The following is a 27,177-nucleotide window of genomic DNA, read 5'->3' on the forward strand; positions in this document are numbered from 1 at the left end:
GATCACAAAAAGCACAAACAATCGCCAGTCAACACAATAAATTCAAACACTTTATATGCTTGTAAGATAAAGTTAGCTGAGTTTCACAGTTCTTGTAAGCTTACATATTCATACAATCAGTAATGGTGAACTCGCCCCAGTTGAAGAATCCAGATTTAAAGCCTTGGGGAAAAAACGCCACGAAACGAAGTCAAAGAGTAAACCTCTTATTGTCACAAAAACAGGCGACCCAACAGAATCTTCAGGCGACCCAACTTTGGGTCGCGACCCATAGGTTGGGAACCACTGCCCTACGTGAAAAATATCAGACTCATGGTAAAGTAGTTGCGTTTCAATAAATACAGCAAACGCATATTGTATACACTGTTTATCACATTAACCGTGAAGGGTCGCGAAAATTTTAGGAGACTAAAAGGGGTCGCGATCGAAAAAGTTTGGGAAGCCCTGGTCTAACCTACTCAGGCATTGTCAAGTCTTTTGGAATGGTTAATAAACAGAACAACATCCAAAAGTGTCTACAAGCAACATTTTTACATTGGAAAAGGCAGTTTATAGTTTTTTTGATTATAATTTATTACTTTTGTTGTGCTGATACGGCATGGACAAGCCCTGCCCAGAAAGCCTAAACAACATATTTAAAGTGAATAATGCTTTTTTATATACAGTCACTAAAGCATCGGGTTGCAGTACTTGTTGAAAATATCTGGTACTACGGTATCGGATTGAAAACTGGTTATCGGACCATATTGCTAACTATTGACCAACTTGGTCTTGATTGTCATGTATTAGATCGGAGACCCTTATCAAACCATTCACGTACGTTTCGCCCCTAATATATATTTTTAGATGACACACCTGAGATAACGGCATTTGTACATTTTCATTTTCACAGACAAACCCTTTGTGTCAAAATTTAATAGAATAAAAACTTCACAACAAGTAACAAATCTCGCTTGGCGAACAAATGGTGTTTAATACAGTGCAAAAATGTGTAGAATGTCGAAATACAAGTGTCTAAGTGAGGATTGGAAATACACAACATATACTAATCTTCCACTATTGAGTAATAAATATAAAATTAAATACTGTTTCAGGAATGCGGGATTGCTGAGGATTAAAAGGCAGGTACGACAATCTAAACATGTACTTGCATGCTAAAAATGCAAAATTAAGTTACGACAAAAACGGATGTATGTTTTCACTTTTAATACCAATTTCAGCCAATGATTTTGAGGTGATTTCGGTGAAGGCAACAGGCCCGCAATAACACACCAACATTTCATCGTCATAACTTGAAAACGGTTTTAAAATTTCCCTTAACATCGCAAGTGTAATTCGTCCGCGCTTTCCTTTCCAATCGTTGTCAGCTCGGGAGAGGACATGCTCTACAGTAAACCTTCCATGGTATTTTTTCGTTAAATCTTGCAGTTCTTCTCTCCAAGGAATGTCCTTCGTTGTTTTGTTAAAAAACTCGAGATGAACGACAATTTGCATGTACTGACGAAGACAGTGTAAAACGAGTCGCACCATCGGGGTAAACCCGGTGCCTGCGGCCAACAGTATGACCCTTGACCTTCCATATAATTTGCTTGGGTTAAACGAACCCTCGTAGCTGCTTACAGAAATTACGTCCCCAACCTGCATTTTGTCTATTCGGGAAGTCACAGCCCCGCCTTCGTAGGTTTTTATCAGCGCATAAAGGTTTCTGCCGTCGAGTGATCTTTCAGGGTCTTCGTCAACAATGTTGGAAGTGACTATTGTATATGGGCGAGTGATGACAATGCCTTCGATCTGAGCTTCGAAATATACGTGACAGCCGACCGGTACTACAATATGTGATGAAGCGGACAGTTGAAAATGGTACAACGAAGTATCGTGAGTGATCAAAGACTTTGCCAACAGCTGACAAGGTCTGTAGCGCATTGTGGAATTTTTTCTGGTCACCATTTTGCAGTGAGACTCGCCGTAAACGCCTAGATTTGCCCACTGCTTATGTGGCGTCAACTTGAGGAGCTTGATCTCCACTTTGCCAACTTCGCTGTTCACAGTCACGGAGGCTCGGTCCTTGACAGGTTCACTGAGCTTCACGTCTAGGGGAATGCACGAGTCGCGGTTTAGAATCTCAGCAAGTAACCGACTTCCATCCTCCAAGATGTCGAGTACAACACAGCTGCGTTTATCGAGGTTTCCTAGTTTTGAATAGCACACCAAACTTACATACTCCTCGTTTTGAAACCAACTAGTTGTTGGTTTTTGTCTAGGGGGTACCTCTTTATCAACGGCGAACGAAATCTTAATCTGTGGGCTGTTTTGATCAGTAGCCGTTTCTTTAAAAACAGGTGCCTTGGGAAGTGATAGTCCCTTGTAGGCATTGCTGGCCTGTGGAGCAAGCAAACTCGATGCTTTTAACTTAGACTTTGTTGCGTTGTTGATCGGGGGACCTTGTTCGAGTTTGCCAATCAGACACGCACCGAGCATAGACTCAAAATTCACCCATCTGTGCACTTCCTCAAACAGGAGAGTGGCGTCTTTTCCTGCGCCGCGCATAAGCTCTGGTACGCCACCTGGGTGATAGTCCAGGTAGGTGGTGACGTTGTACACGAAGCCACGGATCGCCATCCATGCGTCTTCGCGCTTGTTGTGCTTGGCGAGCTCTTCTGTGGTTATCCTTAGCATGCGAGCACTTCCTATGCCGCGTAGGTCCTTTCCGGACTTTGTGAGACGAACCCAATCCATCAGAGAGCAGCCAGGGCGAAGAGGGACTTTTGCGTTTTTCTGTGAAGACGATGGTGAACTAGCACCCAGTCGCTGTGGGCTGTTGATTGATGGAAACAGCGACATAGCTGCTTTAAGCGCCTCTGCTCAGCTAGAAGGTAACTCTTAATTACAGTATACAGCCTATGCACCTAAAATACACAAAAGTACTTGGGTAGCATTGACAAACCAACATGTTAAAATGAGTCAACTCAGGTAAAATAAACCACACAACATGCAAAAGCCACACACAAAACAGCAGCGGTGTTCATCCCATAGCACAACTAACAACTGAAAACAACTGATGATCATCTCCTTTGAATTCAGAGCTTAAATCAGTAAAGAGGATTTAAAAAAATAAGGCTAATCCAGCTGCGTGACAGTCTTGTCTTGGCATGTCCAGACATGTTACATGGTGAGAAATCCACAATCTAAAAACAACACAGCATAAGCATATCAGGAGGACATGATGTTTTCCTTCAATATAATAAGCACAGCAAAAACAGATGTTGTATTTCAAACAGTTGCCCTTGCTGCATTTGACAGATGTTACAAGATAAGTATGTAGGCATTTATGTACACAAAGCAGCGTATCAAGAATTAAAATACTGACCCTTTTGCCTTGCTCGATGTCTGCTTAAAGAGCTGTTTTGTGAAAAGTCCTTCCCACATGTGTTGCACTTAAAAGGCTTTTCACCTGCAAAAAATGACTTGTTCTTATGTTTTTAGCAGTTTGGCAAACTTTTATTTTCTTAATACAAATTTTCTTTTTACATTTTGACACAAAAAAGACCTATCTCAACAGCATGTTCAAACTATCAAAAAAAAAAAACAGTTTTTGAAGGATAACACCATACACAAACAAATGGTATATATAGCTGTTGTACTTACCAGTATGTGAGCGCAGGTGTATTTCAAGCACAGCTTTTCGATGAAACACTTTGTCACAATGTTTGCAACTAAACTGCTTGGCCTGGTGGGATGCAAGATGCCGCTGAAGACTAAGTTTGGTCATGTATGTTTTTCCACATTGATCACATACAAATTTCTTGCTCTCCTCATGATTGGTCTAATAAAGCAAGAAAAAGCATACACAAAATCAATTCATCTTCCGTAAAAATGAATGTTTTGTTTTCTGTCTTCCAAGCTTTTGTTTAAATTTTACACAATGTGTACAAGATGTCTGGGCTAAATCAATGCAGAAATAAGATCCAGTGAAGAATTATTGTCCAAACTTTCTGCAGGGTTCCCGCACAATTTTCATTTATAAATTCCATGACTTTTCTGGCATTTTCAGATGCCAAATTCTGGCATTTTCAGATGCCAAAACAAAAACCATGGCTTCAACTTTCACGTTACTTATCAGTGCCCTTACAAAACTTAATTGTCTCAGAACCCTATCAAATTTATAGTATGCAAACAATACCTTGTAGTGATTTGCTAGTAGGATTTTTGATGGGAGCATGATCTTGCAAACCCTACACTGGAAAACTTTGAGCAGCTTAACATCATGAATTTTTTTGTGCCTTCTCAGCTGATAACTTGTTGCAAAGGCAGCATCACATTTATCGCACTTTGATGGTTTGTTACCTAAACATGTTTTTTGGGGGATAATTTGGCTATAAAGCAAATTTTAAAGTTAAAGCTGTGAATACAACTTTAAAGCTACTTAAGAAATATTGTGACTGACACTTAAAATGTTGGTGTGAATTATACCCAGTTGCATGTATGCTCACTTTAGTTCACCAGAGCTCATTTAAAACAATACAATAAGCATATCTTTAAGAATATGCATTTTGCATTATTGTGCCAGAATTACAAAAATTGATTCCCATTTCACTGATATAGTAGCTGCTATAGTGTACCCTATATTCAGGTTGCAAGTGATATACGAAGATATATATTTGGGATATAGGGAATACAAACACTGTATGAAACCTCAAGAGTTGAAAGTGGTACAAAGTTTGGCAATTACTGCACTACCCATACCCTGTAATATAATGCAACATACTAACCTGTATGAAATTCCTTGTGTCGATTCATCTCACTTTCATAGTTGAAAGTTTGTCCACATTCAGCACAGAAAAATCGTTTTTCTCTATGAAGGAGTTGATGTCTGTGCAACTTTTTGCGATCAGATACCTTCACCGAACAATGTGTACAACTGTATTGGAACTCAGTAACATTGGCATGGGACAAAATATGATCCAAATAAGTGGTTGGTGAAGTAAAAGATTTTAGACACTCACAACAATTAAAACCACTGGTCTTCCTGCGAAATGTTTTGTGAGGAGTTGATTGAATTTGTTTCTTGCCTCCATGAATAGCATGATGGTGAAGACCATAGGCAACTCTTGAAGGAAGGGATATATTACACACAAAGCATTTGTGTGTTTTTCTTTTTCGCGGTGAAAAGTTTTCATTTGAATCTGTGTAATTCTCTGGCTCTTCAGGTACCTCAGTCTTGGTACCAACAGTATCACAGTTTTCCTGATTGTCAGACTTTAATTTGGTAATGTTGCATTGAAAATCTGCTTCAATAGGTTCAGTTGAGTCACTGATTTCTGTGTGAGAATTTGAGTCAACAGATGGCAACCCCAGATCTAACAGTTGTTCTGCATCAAAATTTATTGTAAACTGTGCCCCTTTATTACGAGCAGATTTAAAAATACTCAAAAGTTCTTGATCACTCATAGTAGATGGGTCAAAAACATGTTTGCTTGATTCACCCATTTGTATGGTTAAGAACTGTAATGGGGCAATGCAGAAAAGTCTATTTTTGTCTTCAGAATATCTGAAAATTCTTCTTCTAACAACTGATGCATGCATTTGCCATCATGAGTGTATACCCATATGTTGTTGAAAAGGTCGTAGCGCTTTGGGCCACTAATGGGCGATGACAGCCATATTTGTTTATTTGGTGCTTGCTTGTTAATTACATAAGTACCTACAGACTTAGATACAGTAATTGTCAGCACACAACTCTCATAAACAACATCAAATTCAGGTGGGACGTTGTGTGTTTCAGCAACGTTATCAAAAGCTTCACACAAGGAGTCAAGGGTAAGGTTACTGATTTTTTCGTAGTCCAATTTGCAGAGGCTGCTGTTAAATGCAGATTGATCAAACAGTGCAGATGGATTCTGTTTTTGCAGAAAAGTGCGAGGTAAACTTGGTCTTGCTAATAGTTGATGCTGGCAGTGGGAAAGTTGATAGTTCCGTAGTTTTGGAACAATGCGCCTTGCTAGAAAATTAGCATTCATCATTGAAAAAACATTCTAGAAAATAAACTTACACATTAATATATTTTATAAATTCTATTTTATACAGTCAAAAATCAGTAAAACCTTTAAAACTGCTCTCACAGTGAAAAACTAAAACAGTGCACCAACTGAACTCAAACATGTATAAAAATAGTAAAAACTCTAAACAAATTTTAAAATTAGTTCTGTTGTTAAAAGCATATCAGGTTTAAAAAAGATTTGCTATCACATACAAAATCTAATAAAAACAGTTTTGACATTAGCTGTGTGATGCTGCTGCTTTCTTTGACTGGATTGTACGAAACAGCTGAATCAGTTGTCTTTTCCTGTCATTGTGACAGCCCAAAAATGTGTTGGTGGCATATGATGGGCCACCCAATGTGTCAAGGGTAGCATCCTCTGCATATACCGGTCCATCGCTCCACATCAAATCAAAATTACCAACTCTTTTCTCTTTACCAGTCATTCTGCCTTCCATGTCAATAATGTGCATAGCATCATCCAACAAACCAAACTTCAAGTCATAATCTTCCTGATTGCTGGCAGTTAATGAAGGTGATGCATTTACTTCCAGTAGCCAGAGTTTTAAGTTAGAATCCAGGAGAATGTCATAGCCATACAATTCAAAACAGTGCTTGTCATTGATAATGGTCTTCTGAACACTCTGTAGGCTCTTTATAAATATTTCATTCATTTGTTGGAACATTTCCTCAACAGACTCATAACCATGCTTGGCTGTCAAATAATGCCGAAGCTGCTGCAACGACCATTTGCAACCCTTTTCTGGGTCATAATCTGGTGCTGTCTTCTGGATTGCAACATTGGTCAAATGGACATAGCTATCATCAATGCTGTCTAAAGAAAACCTTGTGTTTGAAAACCGAGCAAATCCATCTCTGTACAGCCAAGCCTTTAATGGTATGTAAGAAGTGACCAGTACATAAATTCTCAGGTCAAACTTCTTGCCTCCAATAAGGTAAGGATTGCCCAAGTATCTCTGCACAATGTAGGTTTCAACATCCTTAGTTTCTTCTTTTCTCTCATCTGCATTTACTCTGTAGCCTTCCTTCTTCCATTCTGTTATGTCCTTCAATCGCCGAAAAAGAAATATTCCTTTTCCTTGTGATTTGGCAATTGGCTTCATTATCCATACAGTGCCTGGGTTCTTTTTAAACTCCTCCACAAAAATGTGGTACTCACTGGGCAGTTCATATGTCATTGGAAAGAAGTCACATTTGGCAGACTCAGATTTTGATTCACGTTCTAGTTGCTTTTTCAGTCGTTTTAAGTTTTTCACCATTAGGTTCTTTCTTGTAAGTTCAAAATGGTTTCGAAAATGACAGATTCTTACATGCTCTTCCATATAAATGTGATCAAAGTTTTCACGCAACCAACCAACATCACACCAGTAGAAATCCCAATCTTCACCTTCTTTGGCTTCAACCCAACCCAAACGCTGTTTAAGCATGTCCGAAATCACATTATTCAATGCACAGCGATACCGAATAACTCGATGATCACCAGCAATTTTCTTCTGATAACCTCTACCAATTCTCACATTTTTAGACATCATTAAATGCTTAACCCTATCACACTGTATCAAATATTTGTACCGTTTAGGTATTAGGTAATTTAATACAACATGAAATAAAAAATATTTTACCAGTGCTTTTCAACCCGATTGGTAAGCAAACAATAAAAACGTAAACAAAACAACTACATTTTGAAAAGACTTTTTTTAACTTGAAAAGTAAAAAATAACGGATTTCACACGGAAGTATTTCAATTGCAAGTTATTTGACATCAACTGAGTTAAGTTAATTATTCACGTTTTATTACATTATTTGTTTTTTATTGTTTTTTCTTCTTACTAAAAAAAACTTACCTACTTGTGCTAGATCTCAGCAGCCCGAGAATCGGATAAGTCGCCGGGAACATGACTCAGCAAAAATAACATGCGTCATAAATCCGACAGCGAAAAACGGTCTCGAGCAAATTTGCTCGAGAAAAACTTTGTAGCCTACATGGTGAAATGCTAAACGATGACATACGAAATGTAGATAAAACAACCTTTGACTGCACGTTTGAAAACTTTAAATCTGGACCAGAGGTCGACAAACTGCGACCCGCGGCTTTTCGAGGAATATAGCCTACAGAAGCGGTGTCCAAAGTGCGGCCCTCGGGCCAAATGCGGCCCGCGACGGCATTTTAAGTGGCCCGCAGCTGTTGTTTAATATGTTGTTGCGTATGGCCGCTATGATTTGAATTAAGGTTTTGGGTTGTTGCAACTTCACGCAAAAGCTTTCTCATGGAACTGTATTTACCGATAAAAAAGGTGTAGGCTACATGGTGCTGACGCAAAAAAATCCCATAATTTCCTTAAATGCCGTATATTTTGTGTTATGATTGTCCGCTTAATAACTTTGCAAAAGCACGTGGCCCGCGAGCATCTTCACGTGATGAAAATTGGCCCCTATGAAAAAAGTTTGGACACCCCTGGCCTACAGGCTAGTCATAAAAATTTTTCGTTTTACCGTAGTTTCTAATTCAGAATGTAACGTAACAGATTTTCTATGACCTGGCAGATTCCTCTTGCTAATAATCTCTTTCAAATTTAATCGGAGGATGTCAGTAAGGGAACACTGAAAAAACATTCGGGGCTACAAATTACAATACACCACTGCAAATAGGCTAAAGCCGCCCCAATACTGCAAATGAAGCAGCCCCACAAACCAGTTGTAGGCAAAAATGTTAATTGGCATCCATTTTCTGTATGCTCAACAAGTTTGGAAAATGTCAAACGCACTTTGAAAACACGACAGCACCATTTATTGGCATTGGCGATAGCTAATTGCGACTTGTGATTAAATCACTGAAAACAAACGAACAGAAATAGTTGCCAGAACAAAGTGCTTTCTTATGTAGTTTGCTTTCTATGTTGTACAGTCAGTGTGGTTCATCTGACAAAAAACGTCCAGTTTTTGCCGTAAACGAAATTTCATTCGTAAAAACAACACACAGTGGAACATATGGGGCATTGGCGTGCATAGTCAATAGGAAGGTTGAAGTAATATATGTTCAATGGGCGGTGTGCGATGCCACAAATTGACTGATTTGATCAGCAGAAACAAGATCCGCGCGATGGCGCTGTTGGTTCGGGTGAATTTTGACTTCTCCGCCCCATGGCCAAATAACCCGAGTCGATGCACACAACCTGCGTTCAAAGTTTGAGGTTTAAAGTAAAAATCAACGAAACATATGTTTGGTCTAAAACCGTGCAGTGATCACTTACTATTCGGTTTTAAAATAGATTTTACACAAATAAAGAATTTTGTAACAAAAATATCTCACTGATAGTTTGCGTTGAAATCCGGTGGGCATTCGAACACAGACTGCCTTGTTCGTTCGTTGTAGAAATATTTCTGCTTTCGTGAGCGACTGAACGCCATTGACCACGGATCTGCGATCAAATATTCAAGTTAGCAATAGAATCTGTCTCAATTTAACTCATTCATGATACATTAACGGCTCCACTCGAAAAATGCAAACAAGAAACAACACGGAACAAATCGTAACTGTTGAGATTTAAACTGCAATTATTTATTTGCATACATAAAAACTACTGAAGTACCTTTGCAGAACTTGATGAATGTGAGACCGGAGGGCAGAAAGCACAGGTCGGTGCCGAGAATGTTACAGCATAGTCGAGGTATTTGTCCACCACCCTTCACATGCCGCATCGACATGCTTCAAATACAATTAGAAAATTGAAACAAGTAAATGTTTAAAAAAAAATTACAGCGATACATCTCAAGTTTTAAACCGAACCGAATTTGCGGTTGTTAACAAAAATGCCTGAAGTTGTAACACCAACCCGTTTTGACCGTTACTTTTTATCATTAAACTTATGAACAGATCCGTATGTAGTGTTACAAGGTGCTTATTACGAAGAATGCACAGCAGATAGAACTTTGCAGAGACAATGTTGAATATAATTGACAAATTTGGTCTCGACAAAACACATATATTACCGTGTGAAAACCTGATCAATTTCCTCCAAACGATGTATTTGCTTCGCTCGGACGATACTGAGATATGGAAGAGTTGGTTTCGTGATTGCCTTCACGAACATAGCAATGCACTGCGCCCTGGAAGTGTATTTTCATAGAGAATTAGCGCACAAAGAGTAACGACCTACTGCCAAAGTAAGAAAAATACCTTTCCGAGAAATTTCGAGAACTGATATCGTCACCTGCCAACATCACACCGTCGACCACGTGAAGCGCACAAGAGCGACGTTGGGATTTTCCCTGCAAAATGACATGTTTGTAACTTTGTAGCAATTTTACCGGTAGTAAAATTTTTCAAGCCTTGCCGCAGAAAATCCATAGCATATCGTAACTGCAAGTAGATATTCAATACCGAATGTCATATACCTGAAGCACTGTATTTAACAGCACAATATACCTAGAAGATACTTTCATAGTACTTAAGAAACAACCACGGACCCTGGGCTTATGAATTTGTTGATAAAATTGTCTTCAGTAACAAATTTTAGTGTTGTACTCACTTCTCCTTTGAGTTCATCAACAATTTCAACCTCGAGTATAGTGTCACGTGGTATATTACACTTGACCTGTGTGAGGTGGGACCATTTCATGGCTCGCGGGTTCCAATAAAACACACGAGAACCCTGCAGGAAAATAGGCACCGTTATCTATTATTGAACAATGGAAATAGTGCTGTAGTTAAATAAGTTTAATTCATTATTTTTCGAGTAAAGTATGCATTAAGAAATTAGACACGACTTAAATGACTATGATATCTTTACTTGTGCAAAGATGTAATCACTAAACACTGTACAATAATGAAACGTGGGGTTTATAATTTTACAACATGCTCCTAATGTCCTTATGGGTTGTGCTTTAAACTTAACAACCAACGCTCTTGCCATTGTACTATGTGCAGTGTTGCCAGTTCAAGTTCTCAAAAACCGCAACTCTGAGTGTTGTTACTAGCCCCAAAACCACAACAGGACAAATCAAAAAACAATGCAATTTTATCGTCATTTTACTGCTAACAAAAACCAATACATGTACAGCATGAAAAACGTCCTTTTGACAACCCGCCTCCCAAAAAACGCAACCTGGGAAATCAGCCCGCAACTGGATGTCACAAAACAGCCTAATTGGGCAGGAAACCGCCACACTGGCAACGATAATGTGTAGAGTTGTAACTACAAAACATTAAAAAAAACTGTCTTGTTTGGTTCCCTACGTCTCCCGCCACGAAGCAAAACAAAGCCCACTGACTTACCAAAATACAAACTTACCCCCATGCTGACGATGAGACTGCTTTGCGAGCCGCTTACATAGCACTTGTAGTTATAAACCCTTTCCAGACACTTGATATTTTCCATTCGCAGCTCCTCCCATCGCCCGTTGATCAGCGATGTCGGGTCGTCAAGGCCGGTGAGCTTTTTGAATAACGAAGCCGCATCGCTCCTAGGTGGCGCTGCTCGCACTCGGTCGGGGATTGACCAGAGTTTGAGGCACTCGGTGCGCATTTGGTTTTGCGTGCTTTCCATAAGTTCACTGTAAAGTGGCATGGAGCTATTTACGCGAGGCTGGGGTTTGGTTAAGAGGCGGTGAGTAAATTACCTGTTCTTGTAGAATGCGTGAATCTTGGCCAACGCTTTGCACTGTTGATCAGCCAGACTTGAAAAATAAAGTTACGAGTTTAATTGCTTTGTTTAACGTCCAACAAAGCAGTAACTATTTGAATATACATCGGGTTTACCGAATTAACATAAAATTATGCAATTTTTCGATACGTGCAAAAACCTGAAAAAGGCACCATTCGTATGAACTGTGATCGCGAGTCGGTTTTTCGGAGGTCAACCCGGGCTTTTCGGGTCGGGTTGAGCTTTTTCAACAAAAAGCAGGCTTGGCCTTACTTCACACTTGGCATTAGTTTTGCCGGATTTTTTACCGGGCCTTATTTGGGCTTTTTAAAATCGGGTTTAAAATGGGTTTTAGGCCTGTACCTTTGGGTTTCAATGTCAGGCCGATTGTTGTGATAACGCTTGTTGTGGGTTGGGTATATAAAAAGAACGAAGGAAAATGTAGGATTTCGTTCATTACGTTTCTTTTTATCTGGACTTTAATTTGCTGCAAAAACACTTCTACCAGTTTATTACCTTTCATTTGACCGTTTGAAGTAGTTGATGAAATCAATATCCTCGGACATAATTTCGAATGGAACCACCTCAGTTACGTCACGACCAGTATTTTTCATCCCGTTAAGTGCCTCATTAATGTCAAGGAGATAATTCCCGATCCTACGGCCAGGATCTCTATAGCCCTCGCACACAACATACCTATGTACGAATATAAATCACTAGTTACTGATCAGGTTTAATCATAGATCAAGTATACGTTAATAATTTAACCAAGCGGTCCAAGTTGGTTCACTAATTAGTTCAAATCAAATTGTCAACCGGTCGAATTACACGGACCGAATTGCCTAACTATTGCTTTGTGCATTTTTCGAGCGGTCAGTACTGAAAAGCGAATACACGCTTTCAACTCGTCAACAAAAAGTTAAAGAAAGTCTACACATTCGATGCAACTTGTGAAGTTGAAAAACAATTTAGTTTCCCCAGCCGATATAGGCCACGAGTCATCTCCCAAAATGCTCCTAAACAACGCGATAACATATAGTTCAGATTTGATAGTGGGGCTAGAAAGAGCAGTTTAAAGATTTATACGTTGCTGGGAAAATAGAGAAAGATATACAGCAGCCTGTTTGTATGTTTAACAACTTTTGAGGAAAACTATCTTACTGGCCCTTACCTTTCGGAGTTGGCGGGTCTGCTGGTTACAGGTTTGAAAATGGCGACTCGGCGAAATGCAATCCTCAGTAGATACACAAGACCAACTGAAAACGGTGTGAAAAGGTCGAAGGTCTTACATACGAACGAACCTTCCTCGCGTAAGATGGATAAAGCGCAAGCAAACTGACAAAGAAGTAGCTGTTTTGTTAGGATTTCTTGTATGTTCTCTTGACCTTCAACTGAAAAACCCTGGAATGTAAAGGAAATTGAGTCGTTAAATGGGCGTCAATGAACTTCTGACACGTTTTTTGTCTTAATTCGTAAAGCACTTTTGGGTTTTCCCAGTAAAAAAAAAAACTTGAAACGACCAGACATTTTCGTCTTTTGAATGGATTTTCAAACATAATTTTAACAGTTTATTTGTTTCACAATAATTTTTAAACACTTAAATTCGACTTTTTACCCCTTAGGTGAGTTACGTAATTTACCTGGTAAGGACTATGGCTGTCAAACACAGATTAACTGGCCGTAAGTGCATTTTTTCGTTCTTGTATGGTGTATACACTGCTCCTATTGCCACCCGAACTAATACTGGCACCGATTTATGTTTGTTAAAAACATTTGCAGATTTCTCACCCCATCAGCCATTACGAAGTGAACTCCCTCATCATCTGTATTATCGTGAACAAAACGTTGGAACTCCTCCAGATTTTGTCCGTTCATAATGTCGCCTGTGCCGTCCTTTCCTCCAACACCTTTCAAAGTGCAAACGCCAATTAAACTTTTAATGGGTTAAATGACATGACCTTTCAAAGGGTTAGTGGATAATGAGAGTTGCATGGACATCCAGCAAGTTTTAAAAGCAACCAAAAGGCATAAGTAGTACACCGAAAACATGACACAAAGGTTATGCCAACAATCTAACATTGAGTAATTTTAGGTTTCACAAAAAATGACAGTTTTACAAAAATACAATCTTTAAATTACTCATTTTCAGTTTGTTAAGATTTGGTGCTACTAAAACTGCAAGCGACAAATACGAATATGTCTGCCTTCCAATCATTATTATAATCAGCTTGCACAAAGTATTATAACACACAATAATGTTGGTACGGTCAGCCATTATCATTTTAACATATCAAGTAAACTGGCATGCGGCGTTAAAAAGGTTGTGGAGTCCTGCTCTACACCCTCTTATGTGCATAACAATGTTAGAATCTAATCTTATTTACTTTTTTATTTATGTCAACATTTGTTTCTCAGTATCAGTTTTACAGTCCCGCTTTATAGCTTACCGTAATGGGGTTCAAAAAGCTCAGAATTTGCAGCAAAAAAGTCGTTGAGCTTAAAATCATTGTTTCCCTTTAATGTGAAGCCAAATCCTTTTGATTTCCACTTCTTTCGCCACAAAACATACTCGGAAAAACCACCAGGACCAGCACATACATCAGCAAAGTACAGCAACTGATTTGGTTGAAGACCCTGCAAAATATTCCAAAGTGTTAAAAAAAGGAAAGTTGATTACCCAAATATGCATTACTGTTGTAAGTCAATATTTTGTTGTTGTTTTTTCGGTTAAAAGTTTTTTTTTAAGCAGACAAAATGAAATGTTCTAACTTTAATTCGATGCAACCAAACAGATTTGGTGGATTTGTATTTTTGCCAGCTAAGATAAAGCACAATCTTCATATAATTCACAATTTGAAAAAAAACATACTGGCGATTCTGTGCAGCAGACAAAAGTGTATATTGAAGATGTGTCATTACCTTTGGTGCTGTAAACATGTAATTAAAGCAATGATCCATATTGGCCATTTTCATTGCAGCTCGGTTGAGGAAGATAGCACCCTTTATCAGTTCATATGGATTGGACCTTGACCTTGCTTTCCGCATTTCAAAGCCTTCCAGGTCATCAAATATGGACTAAAAACAGTTGTTTGGAGTCCATCAGATTGTTTACAGATTAGTTTAGGCCTAAGATATGTTACACGTTGTGGATTTTAGCTTATGTTACCCAGGCGTTGGGTAAATGCTAGTTGTTTTGAAGTGCCCAATACCAGACAAGAAAGGTAGCAACAATGGCTATGTAATCAAACACAAAAAGTACACTATTTGGTCTATTTTGGTAAAATACAGATTTGTTTTATAGGGTCAAGAACAACAAATCTACATAGATATGGCTTGTTCTACAAGCTGTCCAAATGTAATGCAATTTTCAAGAAGTTCACATAAATTAATCAACATCAAAAATAATTTACCTTGCATGTTAAAAGTGTTTGAAGAGTTTTTCTGTCACAAAAACGGGTTTCATCATCAATTTTTAATTTTTGCTGCAAAATAAGATATTTAAAATAGTTCCTCTAACAGTTGTGTGTGAATAATGGGAATCAAGAAAAGGGTGGTCAAGTACCATTACAAGTTAGGCCTAAAAAAATGTTGTAACATGAAACTTACTTTTCCATCAGTGATCCAATCCTCAAGTTCCTCTTCATCAGGGATTTCCCCTGTATATTCGCTCATCCATTCAACTTCTTCCTTTGAACTTGCTGGTTTCTCGTCAGTCCAATCCACCACAACTTCCTTATCTTCAGTCTGCAAATGTTAAAAACAAGTTACACACACGAAATGACAAAAAATAGGTTGATGTCATTGATTTTTATGTCAAAAAACATTTCAAAGGATGTGATAAATGATCTTGCAACAACAAAAATATGTCAAACATAAAAACTGATGTTCTAATGCTAATTAGCTGTCGGTCACTTTTACAATGCTGAACTATAGTTTTTAACAACTTTTATCGCTGTTTTTGCGCCGGTCTCTTTTTTAAGTTCAGCCTTTTGTTGTTATAAGAACCACTGTGTTGGGTAGCTGACATTACCCTGATGAACGAGCGCTGTATGAGACATCAAAGTGTTGAATGTTTTATTCATATTTGCCAGTTGCACAAATTATCAAAAATATGTAGGTAAACAAACATGTTGTTAAATCAGGCAGCTGTACCTGAAGGAAACACTGCTTGTTTGTTAAGCAATGCAAATATCCAAACATGCTGTGGTATTTTGAGTATAACGCATGACACTACCCTTCTTCAGGAAATGACTCAACAAGCATCATAGAAAAGGGGGGTAAATAAACACTTACTGTTAAAAACAAGTAAAATTGATCAAAGTTGGCTGCAATTTTTCTATCATATGTGCAAAATATATGTGTAAAACTATTTTGACCCTAAACTGTTAAAACTCACCCGAATTCTAAGACCTAGACCACGTCTTCCCTTTTGTTGTGAAGCTTGCACAATGTCAACACGACCTTGCCCCTCTTTTCCCAGACCTTCACCAGCTTTGTATCCCATTTTCATCATCATTTTACTGGAGAAGTCACTGTAGTTGCCCTATACAAGTGAAAAATGACTTTTTAACTATGGTATGTATTTAAAACATCAAGTTGGTAGGAATTTCTTGTTCAAAGCACAGAACACATACCATTTGTTTCATTTGAGTTAAAGAGGATGTAGGTTGGCCATCATCTATAAAAAGATACAGCGTTACAACACAAACGTTTAGACAGGAAAATGCAAATTCAGAATTTTTACACAGCATTTAGTTTTGAAAACACTTCACCATACTAATGCACAACAAAAAAAGTCATGTTACTGTAACTTAAGATAGGTGAAAAATGTACCAAATCTTCCTTGCTTTACAGGAGGTTCTGTTTCAGAGTCATCACTGCTTTCTGTTGAATTAGCATCTCTGTTTAACACCTTAGGCAAAAATACACACGTTAAAACTAAAACAAATCCTAATAAACCTTAAATTAAACAGTTTGCGGGCAAAACTAACCATTTTACGTTTGCGCTCTGGAGATATAGTTGTATTATTGCTGTGATCTAAAAAATAAAAGATTTCGTAAAAACGACCTTATTTCTGGAAAGAAAATCACTTACATGAACTTATGGTTTGGTCCCTTAAACCATATTGGTCTGAAGAATCGCTGTCATCTGAATCATCAGAATCTGAATGACTTAAAGAAGCCATTATTTAGATTGCTACAATTATCAAAAACAATCTGGCAAAGCAAAAAAGGATTCAGGTTAAGAAAAACACAGTTCAAATTGGGTCAGATTTCAGGTTGTGAATGTAAATGAAAAATGTGGACAGTTTGTTTTGTTAAACAGCAACGAGAATCACAAAAACTGCTTACAATCACAGAGGTATTATTTGGATGGAAAAGCAACACAAGACCAATGCAAATTTTGTAACAAAGATGTTTTCGATGTTAATCAGTTTGTACAAGTTTATTTCACTACTATAGACAGCAGTTTTAGTTATGAATATTTTCAAAGTGGAAAGTTGTGGCTTAATAAAAACGAATAGTTCTACACAAAAATTTCACCTAGTTTAAGCAAAAACACCATTGCTTAAAAGTGCTAGTTTGCAAATCATATAGCAAGATATACAAAGTCAGGATATACAAGACTTGTATATCAGTGAGCTACACATGTAGTACTGTGTTGCTTTTTTGGAATTTGAATGACATGTAAATCAAATAACAGAAAAATATAACCAAAACAATCATCAAAAAACTGTAAATAGCACTTTCAAATGGTATGTCAACACAATTAGAAAACCACAATGTGAGTAACTGTTCAGAATGTGCAAACTGAACTTTCAATCTAAATATGTTGACAATAGGGGCACTTAAACCAGAAAATTTGTATACCATTAAACAGAAGTGACAAAAGTATAATGCCAAACCATTAGCAATTATTGAAATGCAAAACATAAAAAAAACACCACAAACGGCTACAAAAAATACAACAAATTATAAACTTACTAATTAAGCAAGCTTCAAGGATGTAACAAGAAACACTTTGGAACGAATGTTTAATCACCAGAACTTATTTAAGCACAAGTAAATTACAAACTTATAACACACCACAAAATATTGTTTAATTTTACAGGCTATCAAAGCAGTTGGACACTAAATTAAAATACTTATGCAACTTTCATACTTGGAACAATCAAATCTGACAGCCTGACAAAAGCACAATGACAAGATAATTTTTTTTGTTAAATATATACAAGCAAATATTTATGGAATTGGAAGAAATTTGACCATAGGTGCAATGCACACATATTCACATGATGAAGCAAATTGGTATTGTTGAAATGTGTATGCAATCAAGTGCAAATGAATAAGGGCATGAAAAACTGGTGTATATGTGCAGAGTGTTGTTTTCAGATTGTTGAAAATGCTCATACACAATCAATTAAAGTATTGAATTGGAAGATTTTTCAGATCTTAAATATGTGTACAGATGGTCCATTAACTGGAACAATGCAAGACAATGTATTTAATAGTCAAACCCCTTTTTGTGTAAAATTTAACAAACGATCTTAAGGCATCTGCCTGTAGACAATCATTGAAAGTTTGCAAATATATAGTTTTCCAAAAAAATGGCTAGTGTTTGATAAAGGTCTGCTCAGTTACCACATTATAACATGTTAATTTGTGTTATATCTATCTGCTTTGTTTAAAAAATATTTTGAAATAGTTGGTTGTTACTCCAGCAAATAGAAGTTGGTTCTATAAGCGTTTTAGTTTGGCCAGAAATCATGCACTATGTACACATCTATTTTTTGGATTGGTAACTTTCTGTTTATTGACTCACGAAGGATAATTTGTTCTTATGTGCAACAAATTTGTCAGTTTAAAGGCAAGCAATTTGTTCAAACTGTGACAAATTAGAGTCCCTGAGTATTATACTGCTATGAGTTTGAGTTTGTCTACCGCTGTTGACATTTCGCAAAACCAAATTGGACATGGAAAGAGGTGTTTTTAGTAAGATTAAACTAACAATTGAAAGACTTTTATACACATATACACCAGTGGTTAATTTGTTGTGAAGAATTTCTAATAAGTTTCCGAGTCGCTATCCTCCTGGGTATTCTCATTTTCCTTTACCACTTCAGGTTCTGCACTTGTTTGGTCAGACGGCTTACAGTTTATTTTGTAGCTGGGCAGGGAACCCTGACTCCGTCGGCAGGATTCAAGACTAGCACGTACTGAACTCATATCCAAAGAGTTCCGGTTGCCATCAACTGATGAACTGACATACTTCATCATGACAATGACAATCATATCCAAACAGTCAGCAACATTGTTATTTGGAGCACATGCCAAAGCTGGGTTAAGCCCATCATTGTCAGTTGCATCTACGCTTGAACCTTTCTCCAAAAGCTTCATTGTCACTGAAACGAGTCCTTTCCTTGCCGCAATATGAAGAGGAGTACGTCCTGCATTATTTTGTGCATTTATAACAGTCACATCAATATTGTCAATCAAAAGTAATGCACACTGCTCATTTTCATTTTCGCATGCAAGATGCAGGGCATTATTGTTGCCTTCATCCACCAGCGCACAGTCTGCCTTAAAGGTTATGAGCATTTCAACAGAGTTGTCATGTCCCAGTGATGCTGCTAGCATTAAAGGTGAATGACCTTGATTATCAGTGGCATCAACATCTGCACTGTGAGAGAGAAGAAAGTGTGCACTATCAGTGTAGTCGTTCATGATGCATGTGTGAAGTGGAGTTCGCCCTCCCTTGTCCTTCAAGTTGATAACATCATTTCCAAGGGTCTCAAGCAAGCGTTCAGCACATGCTTCGTTGTCATTGTAAACTGCACAATGTAAAGGAGTGGAGGGGGATCCTTCAAACTTAAGAAATGAGTCATGTAACAGGATTGCATCTACACATGGCTCTTGGCCTTCAAAGCAGGCATAGTGCAATGGAGTGTAGCCATATCGATCAATTGCATTAACTGTGTTGGTAATTTGCAGTAGATTTTCCAGCATACTTAGATTTCCTCTTATTGCTGCAAAATGAAGAGCAGTGCGGCCATCATGTGTTCTAGCAGATATTGGATCTCCCACATTCCCAGCAAAGGTGCCACTTGATGATGCTGTAGAGTCAGTCATATTGGAAAATCTAGCACGGCCCGGGCGTTGCTGTTGTTGTGTGTGATGTATCAAATTCCGCAAAATGTCCTCGCGTCCCACAGCAGCTGCACGATGGATAGCATTACATCCAAAGCGATCCACTGGCCACATTAGTGCGCTCCTTGCCATCAGAAAGTCAACTCCTGTTAAATGGCCATTGGTGACACAGTGCATTAATGGTGTGCATTTGTCAATATCTCGACCATTCACAAATTTGCCTATTCCATTGTTATCTACAGACTGGTCCAGCATTGCACCTTCAATTAGCAACTGCATACAGCTGATATGACCATTACTTGCTGCAGCATGCAATGCTGTTCTTTTGCTGATAGTGTTCCTCTGTGTTACACAAGCACCCTGCATTTGCAAAGCCCTCATACATTCAGCATTGCCCTGAAATGCAGCTAGCTCCAGTGGTGTTCTGCCATCACTGTCAGGTATATCCAAGTTCAGCAAGAGCTCTGCCAAATACAGCACTACACCAACATGTCCATGATAAGATGCCAAGTGTAAAGGTGAAGGGACAGTTACATCAGTACTGTGAGTAGACTTCAAAATGCTTGTGTCAGCTTCTACAATCATCCTTACTACAGTTTCATGGCCAGAGGCAGCCGCAAAATGCAGAGGAGTAAAGCCAGCAGAGTCACAGGTCAAAACATCAACCCCACGCTCAACTAAAAGTTCCACACACCCTCCATTGGCATCAGATGCTGCAGCATGGTGCAAAAGTGTTCTGCCATCATTATCTGCCAGATTTAGATTTTGTTCCAAATCTTCACTTCTTGTCATACTACCAACCAACCTTCGAGCACATTCCCTTCTGGCAGCACTTAATGCATAGTGCAATGGAATACGTCCACACTTGTCTGGCTGCATCAGCACATTTGTGTTGCTGACATATGAAAGAAAGACATCAAGACACTCCAGTGAGCCTCCACATGCAGCATGATGCAGGCAGTTTCGACCATCCTCATCAGATATCGCAATCACATCTGAAGGAGTAAGGCCAGATTCTTCAGAAGCATGTGCGCTTATCAATTTTCTGCAAGAGTTGACATGGCCTTTAAGAGCTGCAAGATGAATGGCTAACCTGCCCTTTGAACCATGCTTAGAAGGGTCAGCACCTGCTTCAAGCAAAGTACTAACTAAGAGTTCATGACCATGTTTTGCTGCAACATGTAGAGAACTATTGCCATGAAAGTCCAATATGTCGGCTCTTGCACCCCCCTGAAGCAAAGCCTGAGACCTGGTAAAGCGACCATGTACCGCTGTCATGTGAAGAGGTGTTTTTCCATCTTTATTTTGCACATTTACATTTGCTCCGCTATTGACAAGCAACTCCAAGCATAAAGCACCATGTGTTGATGCAGCAGCATGATGCAGTGAATTGCAGCCCTGGTCATTTGAAATATTTGGATCAGCCCCAGCTTGTAACAGCTCATGTACAACGACATCCTGTCCATTAAAGCAAGCAAGATGTAGTGGTGTGCACTTTTGATTGTTTTGTGTATTGATATCAAATCCCAAATCTAAAAGCATTTTAACGGCAGTTGTTTGTCCAGCAGCAGCCGCGGCATGCATTGGCGTATCGCCACATCTCTTGTCTTTACAGTGGATTTCGGCACCATGGGAGACCAGCACTTTAATGATTTCAGTGTGACCCATGTAAGCAGCCCAATGAATAGCTCTGCGTTCCTGCCTATCATAGGCATGAATGTTAGCACCGTGTTTGATTAGCAAATTTACAACATTTAAATGACCATTGAATGCTGCATGGTGTAATGCCTGACGCCCAGCTCGATCTGAAAAATTTAGATTGCTTAACTGTGGAATCAACATTTCTGCACAAGCCACAGCATCATTGGCAGCGGCAACATGTAATGGAGATTGCCACATTTTGTCTCGAGCATTAACATCAGCTTGGTGTTTTAATAAAACTCCAACCGCCTCATCAGATCTGGAGGCACAGGCCCTATGTAATGGAGTCAGCCATCTTGAATCTTTCGCATTTATCCTGGCACCACTCAAAATTAGTAAATTAATAATGTCTGCATCACCGAGAAAGGCAGCAGCATGTAAAGGTGATCTCCTTTCAGAGTCTTGGACATTGACATCTTCTTTCTTGTAAATAAGAGACCGGACCTCATCAGCATCACCGCCAAAAATTGCTTGCACCAGTGGTGGTTCATCTGTAAGGCTTGAAATTATGGACTGTGAACCCAGAAACGAATGCATTTCCACTAATTTTACCAAATCAAATAGCTAAAAACAAACGAAAGGTAACTGTTTTTGGGCTGACCGTTGTTTCAACTGAACTACTTAAACACAACTATGCAATTTACTCGTTAACGAATTATTGACTTATCAAAGAGCACGCATGACCTTTTGATTGCGATGATGGCCGAGGGCCGAGGCCGATGGGGTCCGCTTATTTTGCACTTTCGAAAAAACAAATAACTGCTTGAGTAGCGGAATCACATTTCAGCTGGGTTACGCCCCGAAAACAAACAACAAGTAGTAAACATTTTTATGTAATGTAACACAAGTATCAGTAAGCATACCAATTCGTAACCGAAGCAGCGAACGAGCGGCGGGCGCGGGATGCGAAACAACTTTCTTTTATTTCAGTACAAATACGTATATCCACGAGCACAATTTTGAGATTTTTTGACCTACGTACGGTACTTGATATATTGGTATTTATTTATCAATATGCATGATTTCAAATATGTTGCAAAATGTAAACCCCAATATTTCTTATGCAGCACATCTTTGAACCTTGAAGTTTTCGGAGACAATATATTTGATAATCGTTGGTAAAAACATTTGATTGATCGGGAGATTAATTGATATACTTGATACTTTAGAATACGTAAACAATAAACAATTAAAATTTGGGCAATTAAAATTATGCAACTGTAAAAAACTCCGATGAAACGACTGGAAGGCACGTAGTTTCGTACGTTGAAAAAAAGTGTAGGCCTGCCCGACACTAACGTGGCAAGTTGGAAGACAAACATAATTTTGTCAAAACTGGGATAGCACAGTCCAACTTACAACTTTGCCCGTTATGATTATTTCATGTCCTACCTGGCTTATTGTCAAATTACTACACTGGTGACCCCGACGTAATTGTTCTTTGAAGCCAACTTGATCTCAGACTCCGATGCTATAACTCTATTACACTGTTGCGCAGCTAATTATGGATTGCTTTTTGTTTTAGTGCAACATTGCGTTGCTTTACTTACACCAAGCGAAATATACTGAACTCAGGTCAATCAGTTCAGATGCCTCCGTTACTGCTTGCGTTTATGCTGTGTATTCTGATTTTGAGAAGAGACTGTGTATTCTGATTTCTGATTCTACAAGATGCCAAACTATCCTACTTATAAATAAGTTATTGTTTGTCAAGCAAAACCACAGTGTTCACAAAAATATATAGAAAGCAACAGTAATAAACTTTATATTTCTGTGTGGTCAAATAAAGTAAATTAAAAATTCAGAACCAATGTTTAGCGACATGCATTGAGAACATCATCTATATCACAAATAGCCTTGCTAGTATTACTTAGGGCCCGTGCAATATCAGCAGGGGTCATACACAATCCACTTTCAACAGATACTTTGGAAGGAATTACGGTAGTACTAAAGTAGGTTGGAATATCAGGTTGAAATTGATGTACAGAGTTGTTTAGCCCAAAAGAACTTTCATTGCAAATGGAGTGCAATGAATTCATGCTATCTTTTGAGTTAAACATATTGATTTTTTTAAGTTCCTTTGAAACCATGCTCAGCTTGTCCGCTGAATAGAAGGAGTCAGAGTAAAAGGGGTCAGCCATACGCTCCTCAGAAGATTTTCCAAGCCACAATATCCAGTCACATGTAGGCTTGATATAAGCACTTACATCAGCATCACAATGCAAGAGATTCATATTCATTTTGTATGTACCGTCTGACATTCTTAAGCGCCATGGTATTTCTGCTAACACTTCTGAGGATTTTTTCAGTTGTAAGTATTGTGATTGAGATACAGCTACATGCATAGCACTTTCATCATCAAATGACACTTGGATGCTTCCGTTGATAGCAGTAAACTTACCCAAATTGGGCACAACTACTTCCAAATTGGGTTGAATCTTGTCATCTTCCAAACTATTTAAACTCATTTTGCTTTCCAAAGATAAGGCATCATGCCAGCAAATGCTGTTTGAACTTGGGTCTTCAATCTTGCCATTTTGTTCAATGTATGACAGCAACCGAACTGCCCGCAATATGACAGTTTTGAGGTCAGGTTTTAGTGGGAGTGCAGTGGGACTGTAAGTTCTTTCTAGTTCAACAGCACCATTAGCGGCATTAAAACTCAAATGGCGTAAATAATATTTTGAAGCTGAAATTGATTTGAGGACTGAGCCATCATGCATCCACACTTCAATTCCCATGTCACCACTACTTTTTGTGCAATTTAGCCAGTATAGTGTTTTGTTATTCCACAGTAATTTTAAAACATTTTTTTGCATACTCCTTTCGTTTTCTGTTGGCAAGACTAATTCACTTTCCGCAGAATTAGCTAAACTTTCATCTGCCCTCCATTGATGGCGAAACTGTTTTGCACAGACACTGGGTAGTGGTCTTGGTGCATGGGTAACATCTAAGGCACCTTCGAGATTGGGAATCAGTTGTTTTCCAGAAATACTTAAAGCCTTGGACAATGGATATTGCCAACTTTTTGGACACAACTGTACAGGAAAAATATGTTTCAGCCAAATATATTCACGCCTGCCTTCTTGCTGTGCACCTTCTGCACTGCTTTTTTTCTCCCTTGGTGACTGAGCAGGTGTCGTGGTGCGACTTGTGCAGGGACTAATGCGAGCCAGAAAAGAGGCTTGAGCTTGAAGACCATTGCTATAAAGCTGAACATTGGCAACTTCATGCTGACTCTTTACATTTACTGAATTATCATCGGCATGCTCCAGTTTCGTGCAACCATCATCATCTACCCAATAAAAACTTGTAATGTCCCTGTGCAAACGTACTTTGCTTTCATCACTAAGATGTATAAACTGCATCGGAATGTAAGGTCTTGTAGCAAATAAATTTCGAAGTTTAAGACCTAAATCTACTTTCTGTTTGGTATTGCTTGTTGCAAAGCGACAACGTTGTCTAATGACATTATGATGGTCAATTAATCCAGGACACCCATCAACCGATTTTGAGAATTGATAGTTTGCTCCGCATGGTGAAATTTGCAGCGATGTGTGGTCTTTAAATTGAATTTCAACACTGTCATCAGCAAACATCATAAACTGCAAAATAAATAATTTTAACACTATGGAGCAGAAGTAACAAAAGTGCTCAAAATTGTATAATATACTGTATACTATATATAATCTACATCAGGGCTTCCCAAACTTTTTTAATCGCGACCCCTTTTAATCTCGTTAAATTTTCCGCGACCTTTCACGGATAATATGATAAGAGCAGTGCAAAAAATACGTTTGTTGTATTTATTGAAACGACTAATTCGAGCGAAAACTAAAAACAACCTACCGGTACTCAGAGTCTACTACTTTACACGTCCAAACACCGATACCTTTTACGTGCTTTACTCTTTAGTTTCTGTCACATTGTTTTGCAAATAGGCACTTATCACCTTGGACCAAGTTTAGGCTGTGCAGTGCTTTGCAAACGGACATTAAACACTGCTTAGAAATCATAAATTTATTACCTATTTTTATTGCAGAAGGTTATTGTGCCACACAATACTTAAACGTTAATCTATAACTCTATATGTCATCTTCATGTTGCTATTTCAAAAATCAATTGCAATTGTTGCGTTTGAACCGACGTTTGTTCGATCAATGTTGCGTTGAAGTCACTGCAAGCGTGTTTGCGCTTAGCTGGAAACATTTTAAAACCGACGTAACTTGAACAAAAATGACATTGTGACGTTATGCAAATTGAAAAGGTCAAGGCCAGGGGTGTGCGGCATCCCCGTACTCTACGTCAGTGTATGGAGTACTTTCTTCAAAATTGGTACAGCTCTCTGCGACCCCTCAAGTTTGTTAAGCGACCCTTTCCGTGGTCGCGACCCCCAGTTTGGGAAGCCCTGATCTACACGACAAAGACAAAAAAGAATAAACAAATACAGTTTTCTGGTTGAATTAGTTAAAACCGCCACAAAATTGCCGCGTTAGGGCCTGACTTTTGTAAGTATGCATTGTAGTTGTATGTTGTAGAAGTGATATTGTGCGTTGTGTTGACAGTTAAAATTAATACTGCAACAAACTAACCTGTAGCACATTTTCGCAAGACAACAGTGAGTTGATGTATTCCATCTTGTTCGAATGCACCTTTGTAAAATTACACATAAAGAGTTTCTGCGTTAAAAATATTTTAGTTTTACAATTTTGTGGACGAATAACCCTTCCCAGTGCAACAAGTTTGAGAAAGAGAATTCCAAAATACCCGCTACTGATAAAGTAAAATATCCCCAGCGCGGCAGTATTAAAAAAACGCAATGATGCAAAGTTAAGTACATTTTCAACTCATTGTAAAACATTTTCATTTTATTTATTTATTAAAAATCATAAAGTAATATTATACTATTCGTGGCATACTATTTCGTTTTTTAAAGACCAATCATGCTGGCACATTATTTTTTCCCAAATACAAATAACAGTCACCAATTTGCTGAGTCAGCAATTATTGCCATAGCAAAAGCTTGGTAGAGCTACTCAACCTTTCGTGGACCGTGGCCCCCTAAAAGTAACTTTTTGGCCTTGTGGGCCCCTTTAAGTAACCCTGTAAGTGATGTGGCCTCCTTAAAAATGAAATGGCAACCCGTGATGGAATTCGGTACTAATTTCGGCTTTAAACAGGTCGAATAGAGCAGTGGTTCCCAACCTATGGGTCGCGACCCAAAGTTGGGTCGCCTGAACATTCTGTTGGGTCGCTTGTTATAGTGACCATTACAGCATCTACTTTTTGACGCCTCGTAGCGTTACTTTTATATTACCTAGGCAGGGGCGGCTCGTGCGAGGGGGCTGCGGAGCTGCAGCACCCCCAGTATTTTTACTTGACATTCCTATTCCAAGTTGTTATACAAAACAATCTTTACATATAGTTTTTATGTTTGATCAGTGTATACTAAGAATAACTTTTATGGCATTAATCGGCATTTATTAAAACAAAATTAGTAAAAATTTTGTATTATTTAAAAAAAAATCAAAATAATGATAAGTTATCTATGGCGGAGCTGCAGCTCCAGTTTCGTGACGTTTTCAGTTGTGCGCATGCGCACTTGGAAAAGCTACATGCCGGGCGTAA

General features: G+C 38.5%; 6 protein-coding genes across 6 annotated transcripts; all 6 read right to left on the reverse strand.

Moving 5' to 3' along the window:
* Nucleotides 1-897: 897 nt before the first annotated feature.
* Nucleotides 898-2,842, reverse strand: LOC145220269 (cytochrome b5 reductase 4-like). Its single transcript, XM_080087531.1, has one exon. The coding sequence runs from the start codon at nt 2,839-2,841 to the stop codon at nt 1,174-1,176; it is 1,668 nt and encodes a 555-aa protein (XP_079943657.1). The 5' UTR covers nt 2,842; the 3' UTR covers nt 898-1,173.
* A 64-nt stretch (nt 2,843-2,906) lies between these two features.
* LOC145220287 (zinc finger protein 711-like) lies at nt 2,907-7,967 on the reverse strand. The gene is made up of 6 exons (XM_080087546.1): nt 7,903-7,967; nt 4,770-6,032; nt 4,181-4,344; nt 3,646-3,823; nt 3,368-3,451; nt 2,907-3,185 (listed from the first exon to the last, which is right to left on the reverse strand). Exons 2-6 carry the CDS (start codon nt 5,581-5,583, stop codon nt 3,163-3,165), a joined length of 1,263 nt encoding a protein of 420 aa, XP_079943672.1. The 5' UTR covers nt 5,584-6,032; nt 7,903-7,967; the 3' UTR covers nt 2,907-3,162.
* LOC145220278 (putative tubulin polyglutamylase TTLL9) lies at nt 6,037-7,972 on the reverse strand. The gene is made up of 2 exons (XM_080087541.1): nt 7,907-7,972; nt 6,037-7,611 (listed from the first exon to the last, which is right to left on the reverse strand). Exon 2 carries the CDS (start codon nt 7,588-7,590, stop codon nt 6,277-6,279), a length of 1,314 nt encoding a protein of 437 aa, XP_079943667.1. The 5' UTR covers nt 7,591-7,611; nt 7,907-7,972; the 3' UTR covers nt 6,037-6,276.
* Nucleotides 7,973-8,823: 851 nt separating this feature from the next.
* On the reverse strand, nt 8,824-16,922 carry LOC145220185 (cap-specific mRNA (nucleoside-2'-O-)-methyltransferase 1-like). Its single transcript, XM_080087463.1, has 20 exons — nt 16,796-16,922; nt 16,692-16,738; nt 16,534-16,612; nt 16,335-16,378; nt 16,097-16,243; nt 15,307-15,444; nt 15,111-15,182; nt 14,620-14,775; nt 14,148-14,334; nt 13,489-13,607; nt 12,872-13,101; nt 12,217-12,396; nt 11,678-11,734; nt 11,350-11,611; nt 10,588-10,710; nt 10,236-10,327; nt 10,049-10,165; nt 9,649-9,764; nt 9,369-9,477; nt 8,824-9,231 (listed from the first exon to the last, which is right to left on the reverse strand). Exons 1-20 carry the CDS (start codon nt 16,884-16,886, stop codon nt 9,096-9,098), a joined length of 2,502 nt encoding a protein of 833 aa, XP_079943589.1. The 5' UTR covers nt 16,887-16,922; the 3' UTR covers nt 8,824-9,095.
* Nucleotides 16,917-22,428, reverse strand: LOC145220156 (serine/threonine-protein phosphatase 6 regulatory ankyrin repeat subunit C-like). Its single transcript, XM_080087440.1, has one exon. It carries the CDS (start codon nt 22,084-22,086, stop codon nt 18,766-18,768), a length of 3,321 nt encoding a protein of 1,106 aa, XP_079943566.1. The 5' UTR covers nt 22,087-22,428; the 3' UTR covers nt 16,917-18,765.
* An 862-nt stretch (nt 22,429-23,290) lies between these two features.
* LOC145220235 (uncharacterized protein C5orf34-like) lies at nt 23,291-26,297 on the reverse strand. Its single transcript, XM_080087512.1, has 2 exons — nt 26,142-26,297; nt 23,291-25,154 (listed from the first exon to the last, which is right to left on the reverse strand). Exons 1-2 carry the CDS (start codon nt 26,217-26,219, stop codon nt 23,364-23,366), a joined length of 1,869 nt encoding a protein of 622 aa, XP_079943638.1. The 5' UTR covers nt 26,220-26,297; the 3' UTR covers nt 23,291-23,363.
* Between the last annotated feature and the right edge of the window lie 880 nt (nt 26,298-27,177).

The sequence above is a fragment of the Phallusia mammillata genome, chromosome 1, assembly GCF_965637545.1.
Source record: "Phallusia mammillata chromosome 1, kaPhaMamm4.hap1.1, whole genome shotgun sequence".
In the NCBI taxonomy this organism is placed as follows: Eukaryota; Metazoa; Chordata; class Ascidiacea; order Phlebobranchia; family Ascidiidae; genus Phallusia; species Phallusia mammillata.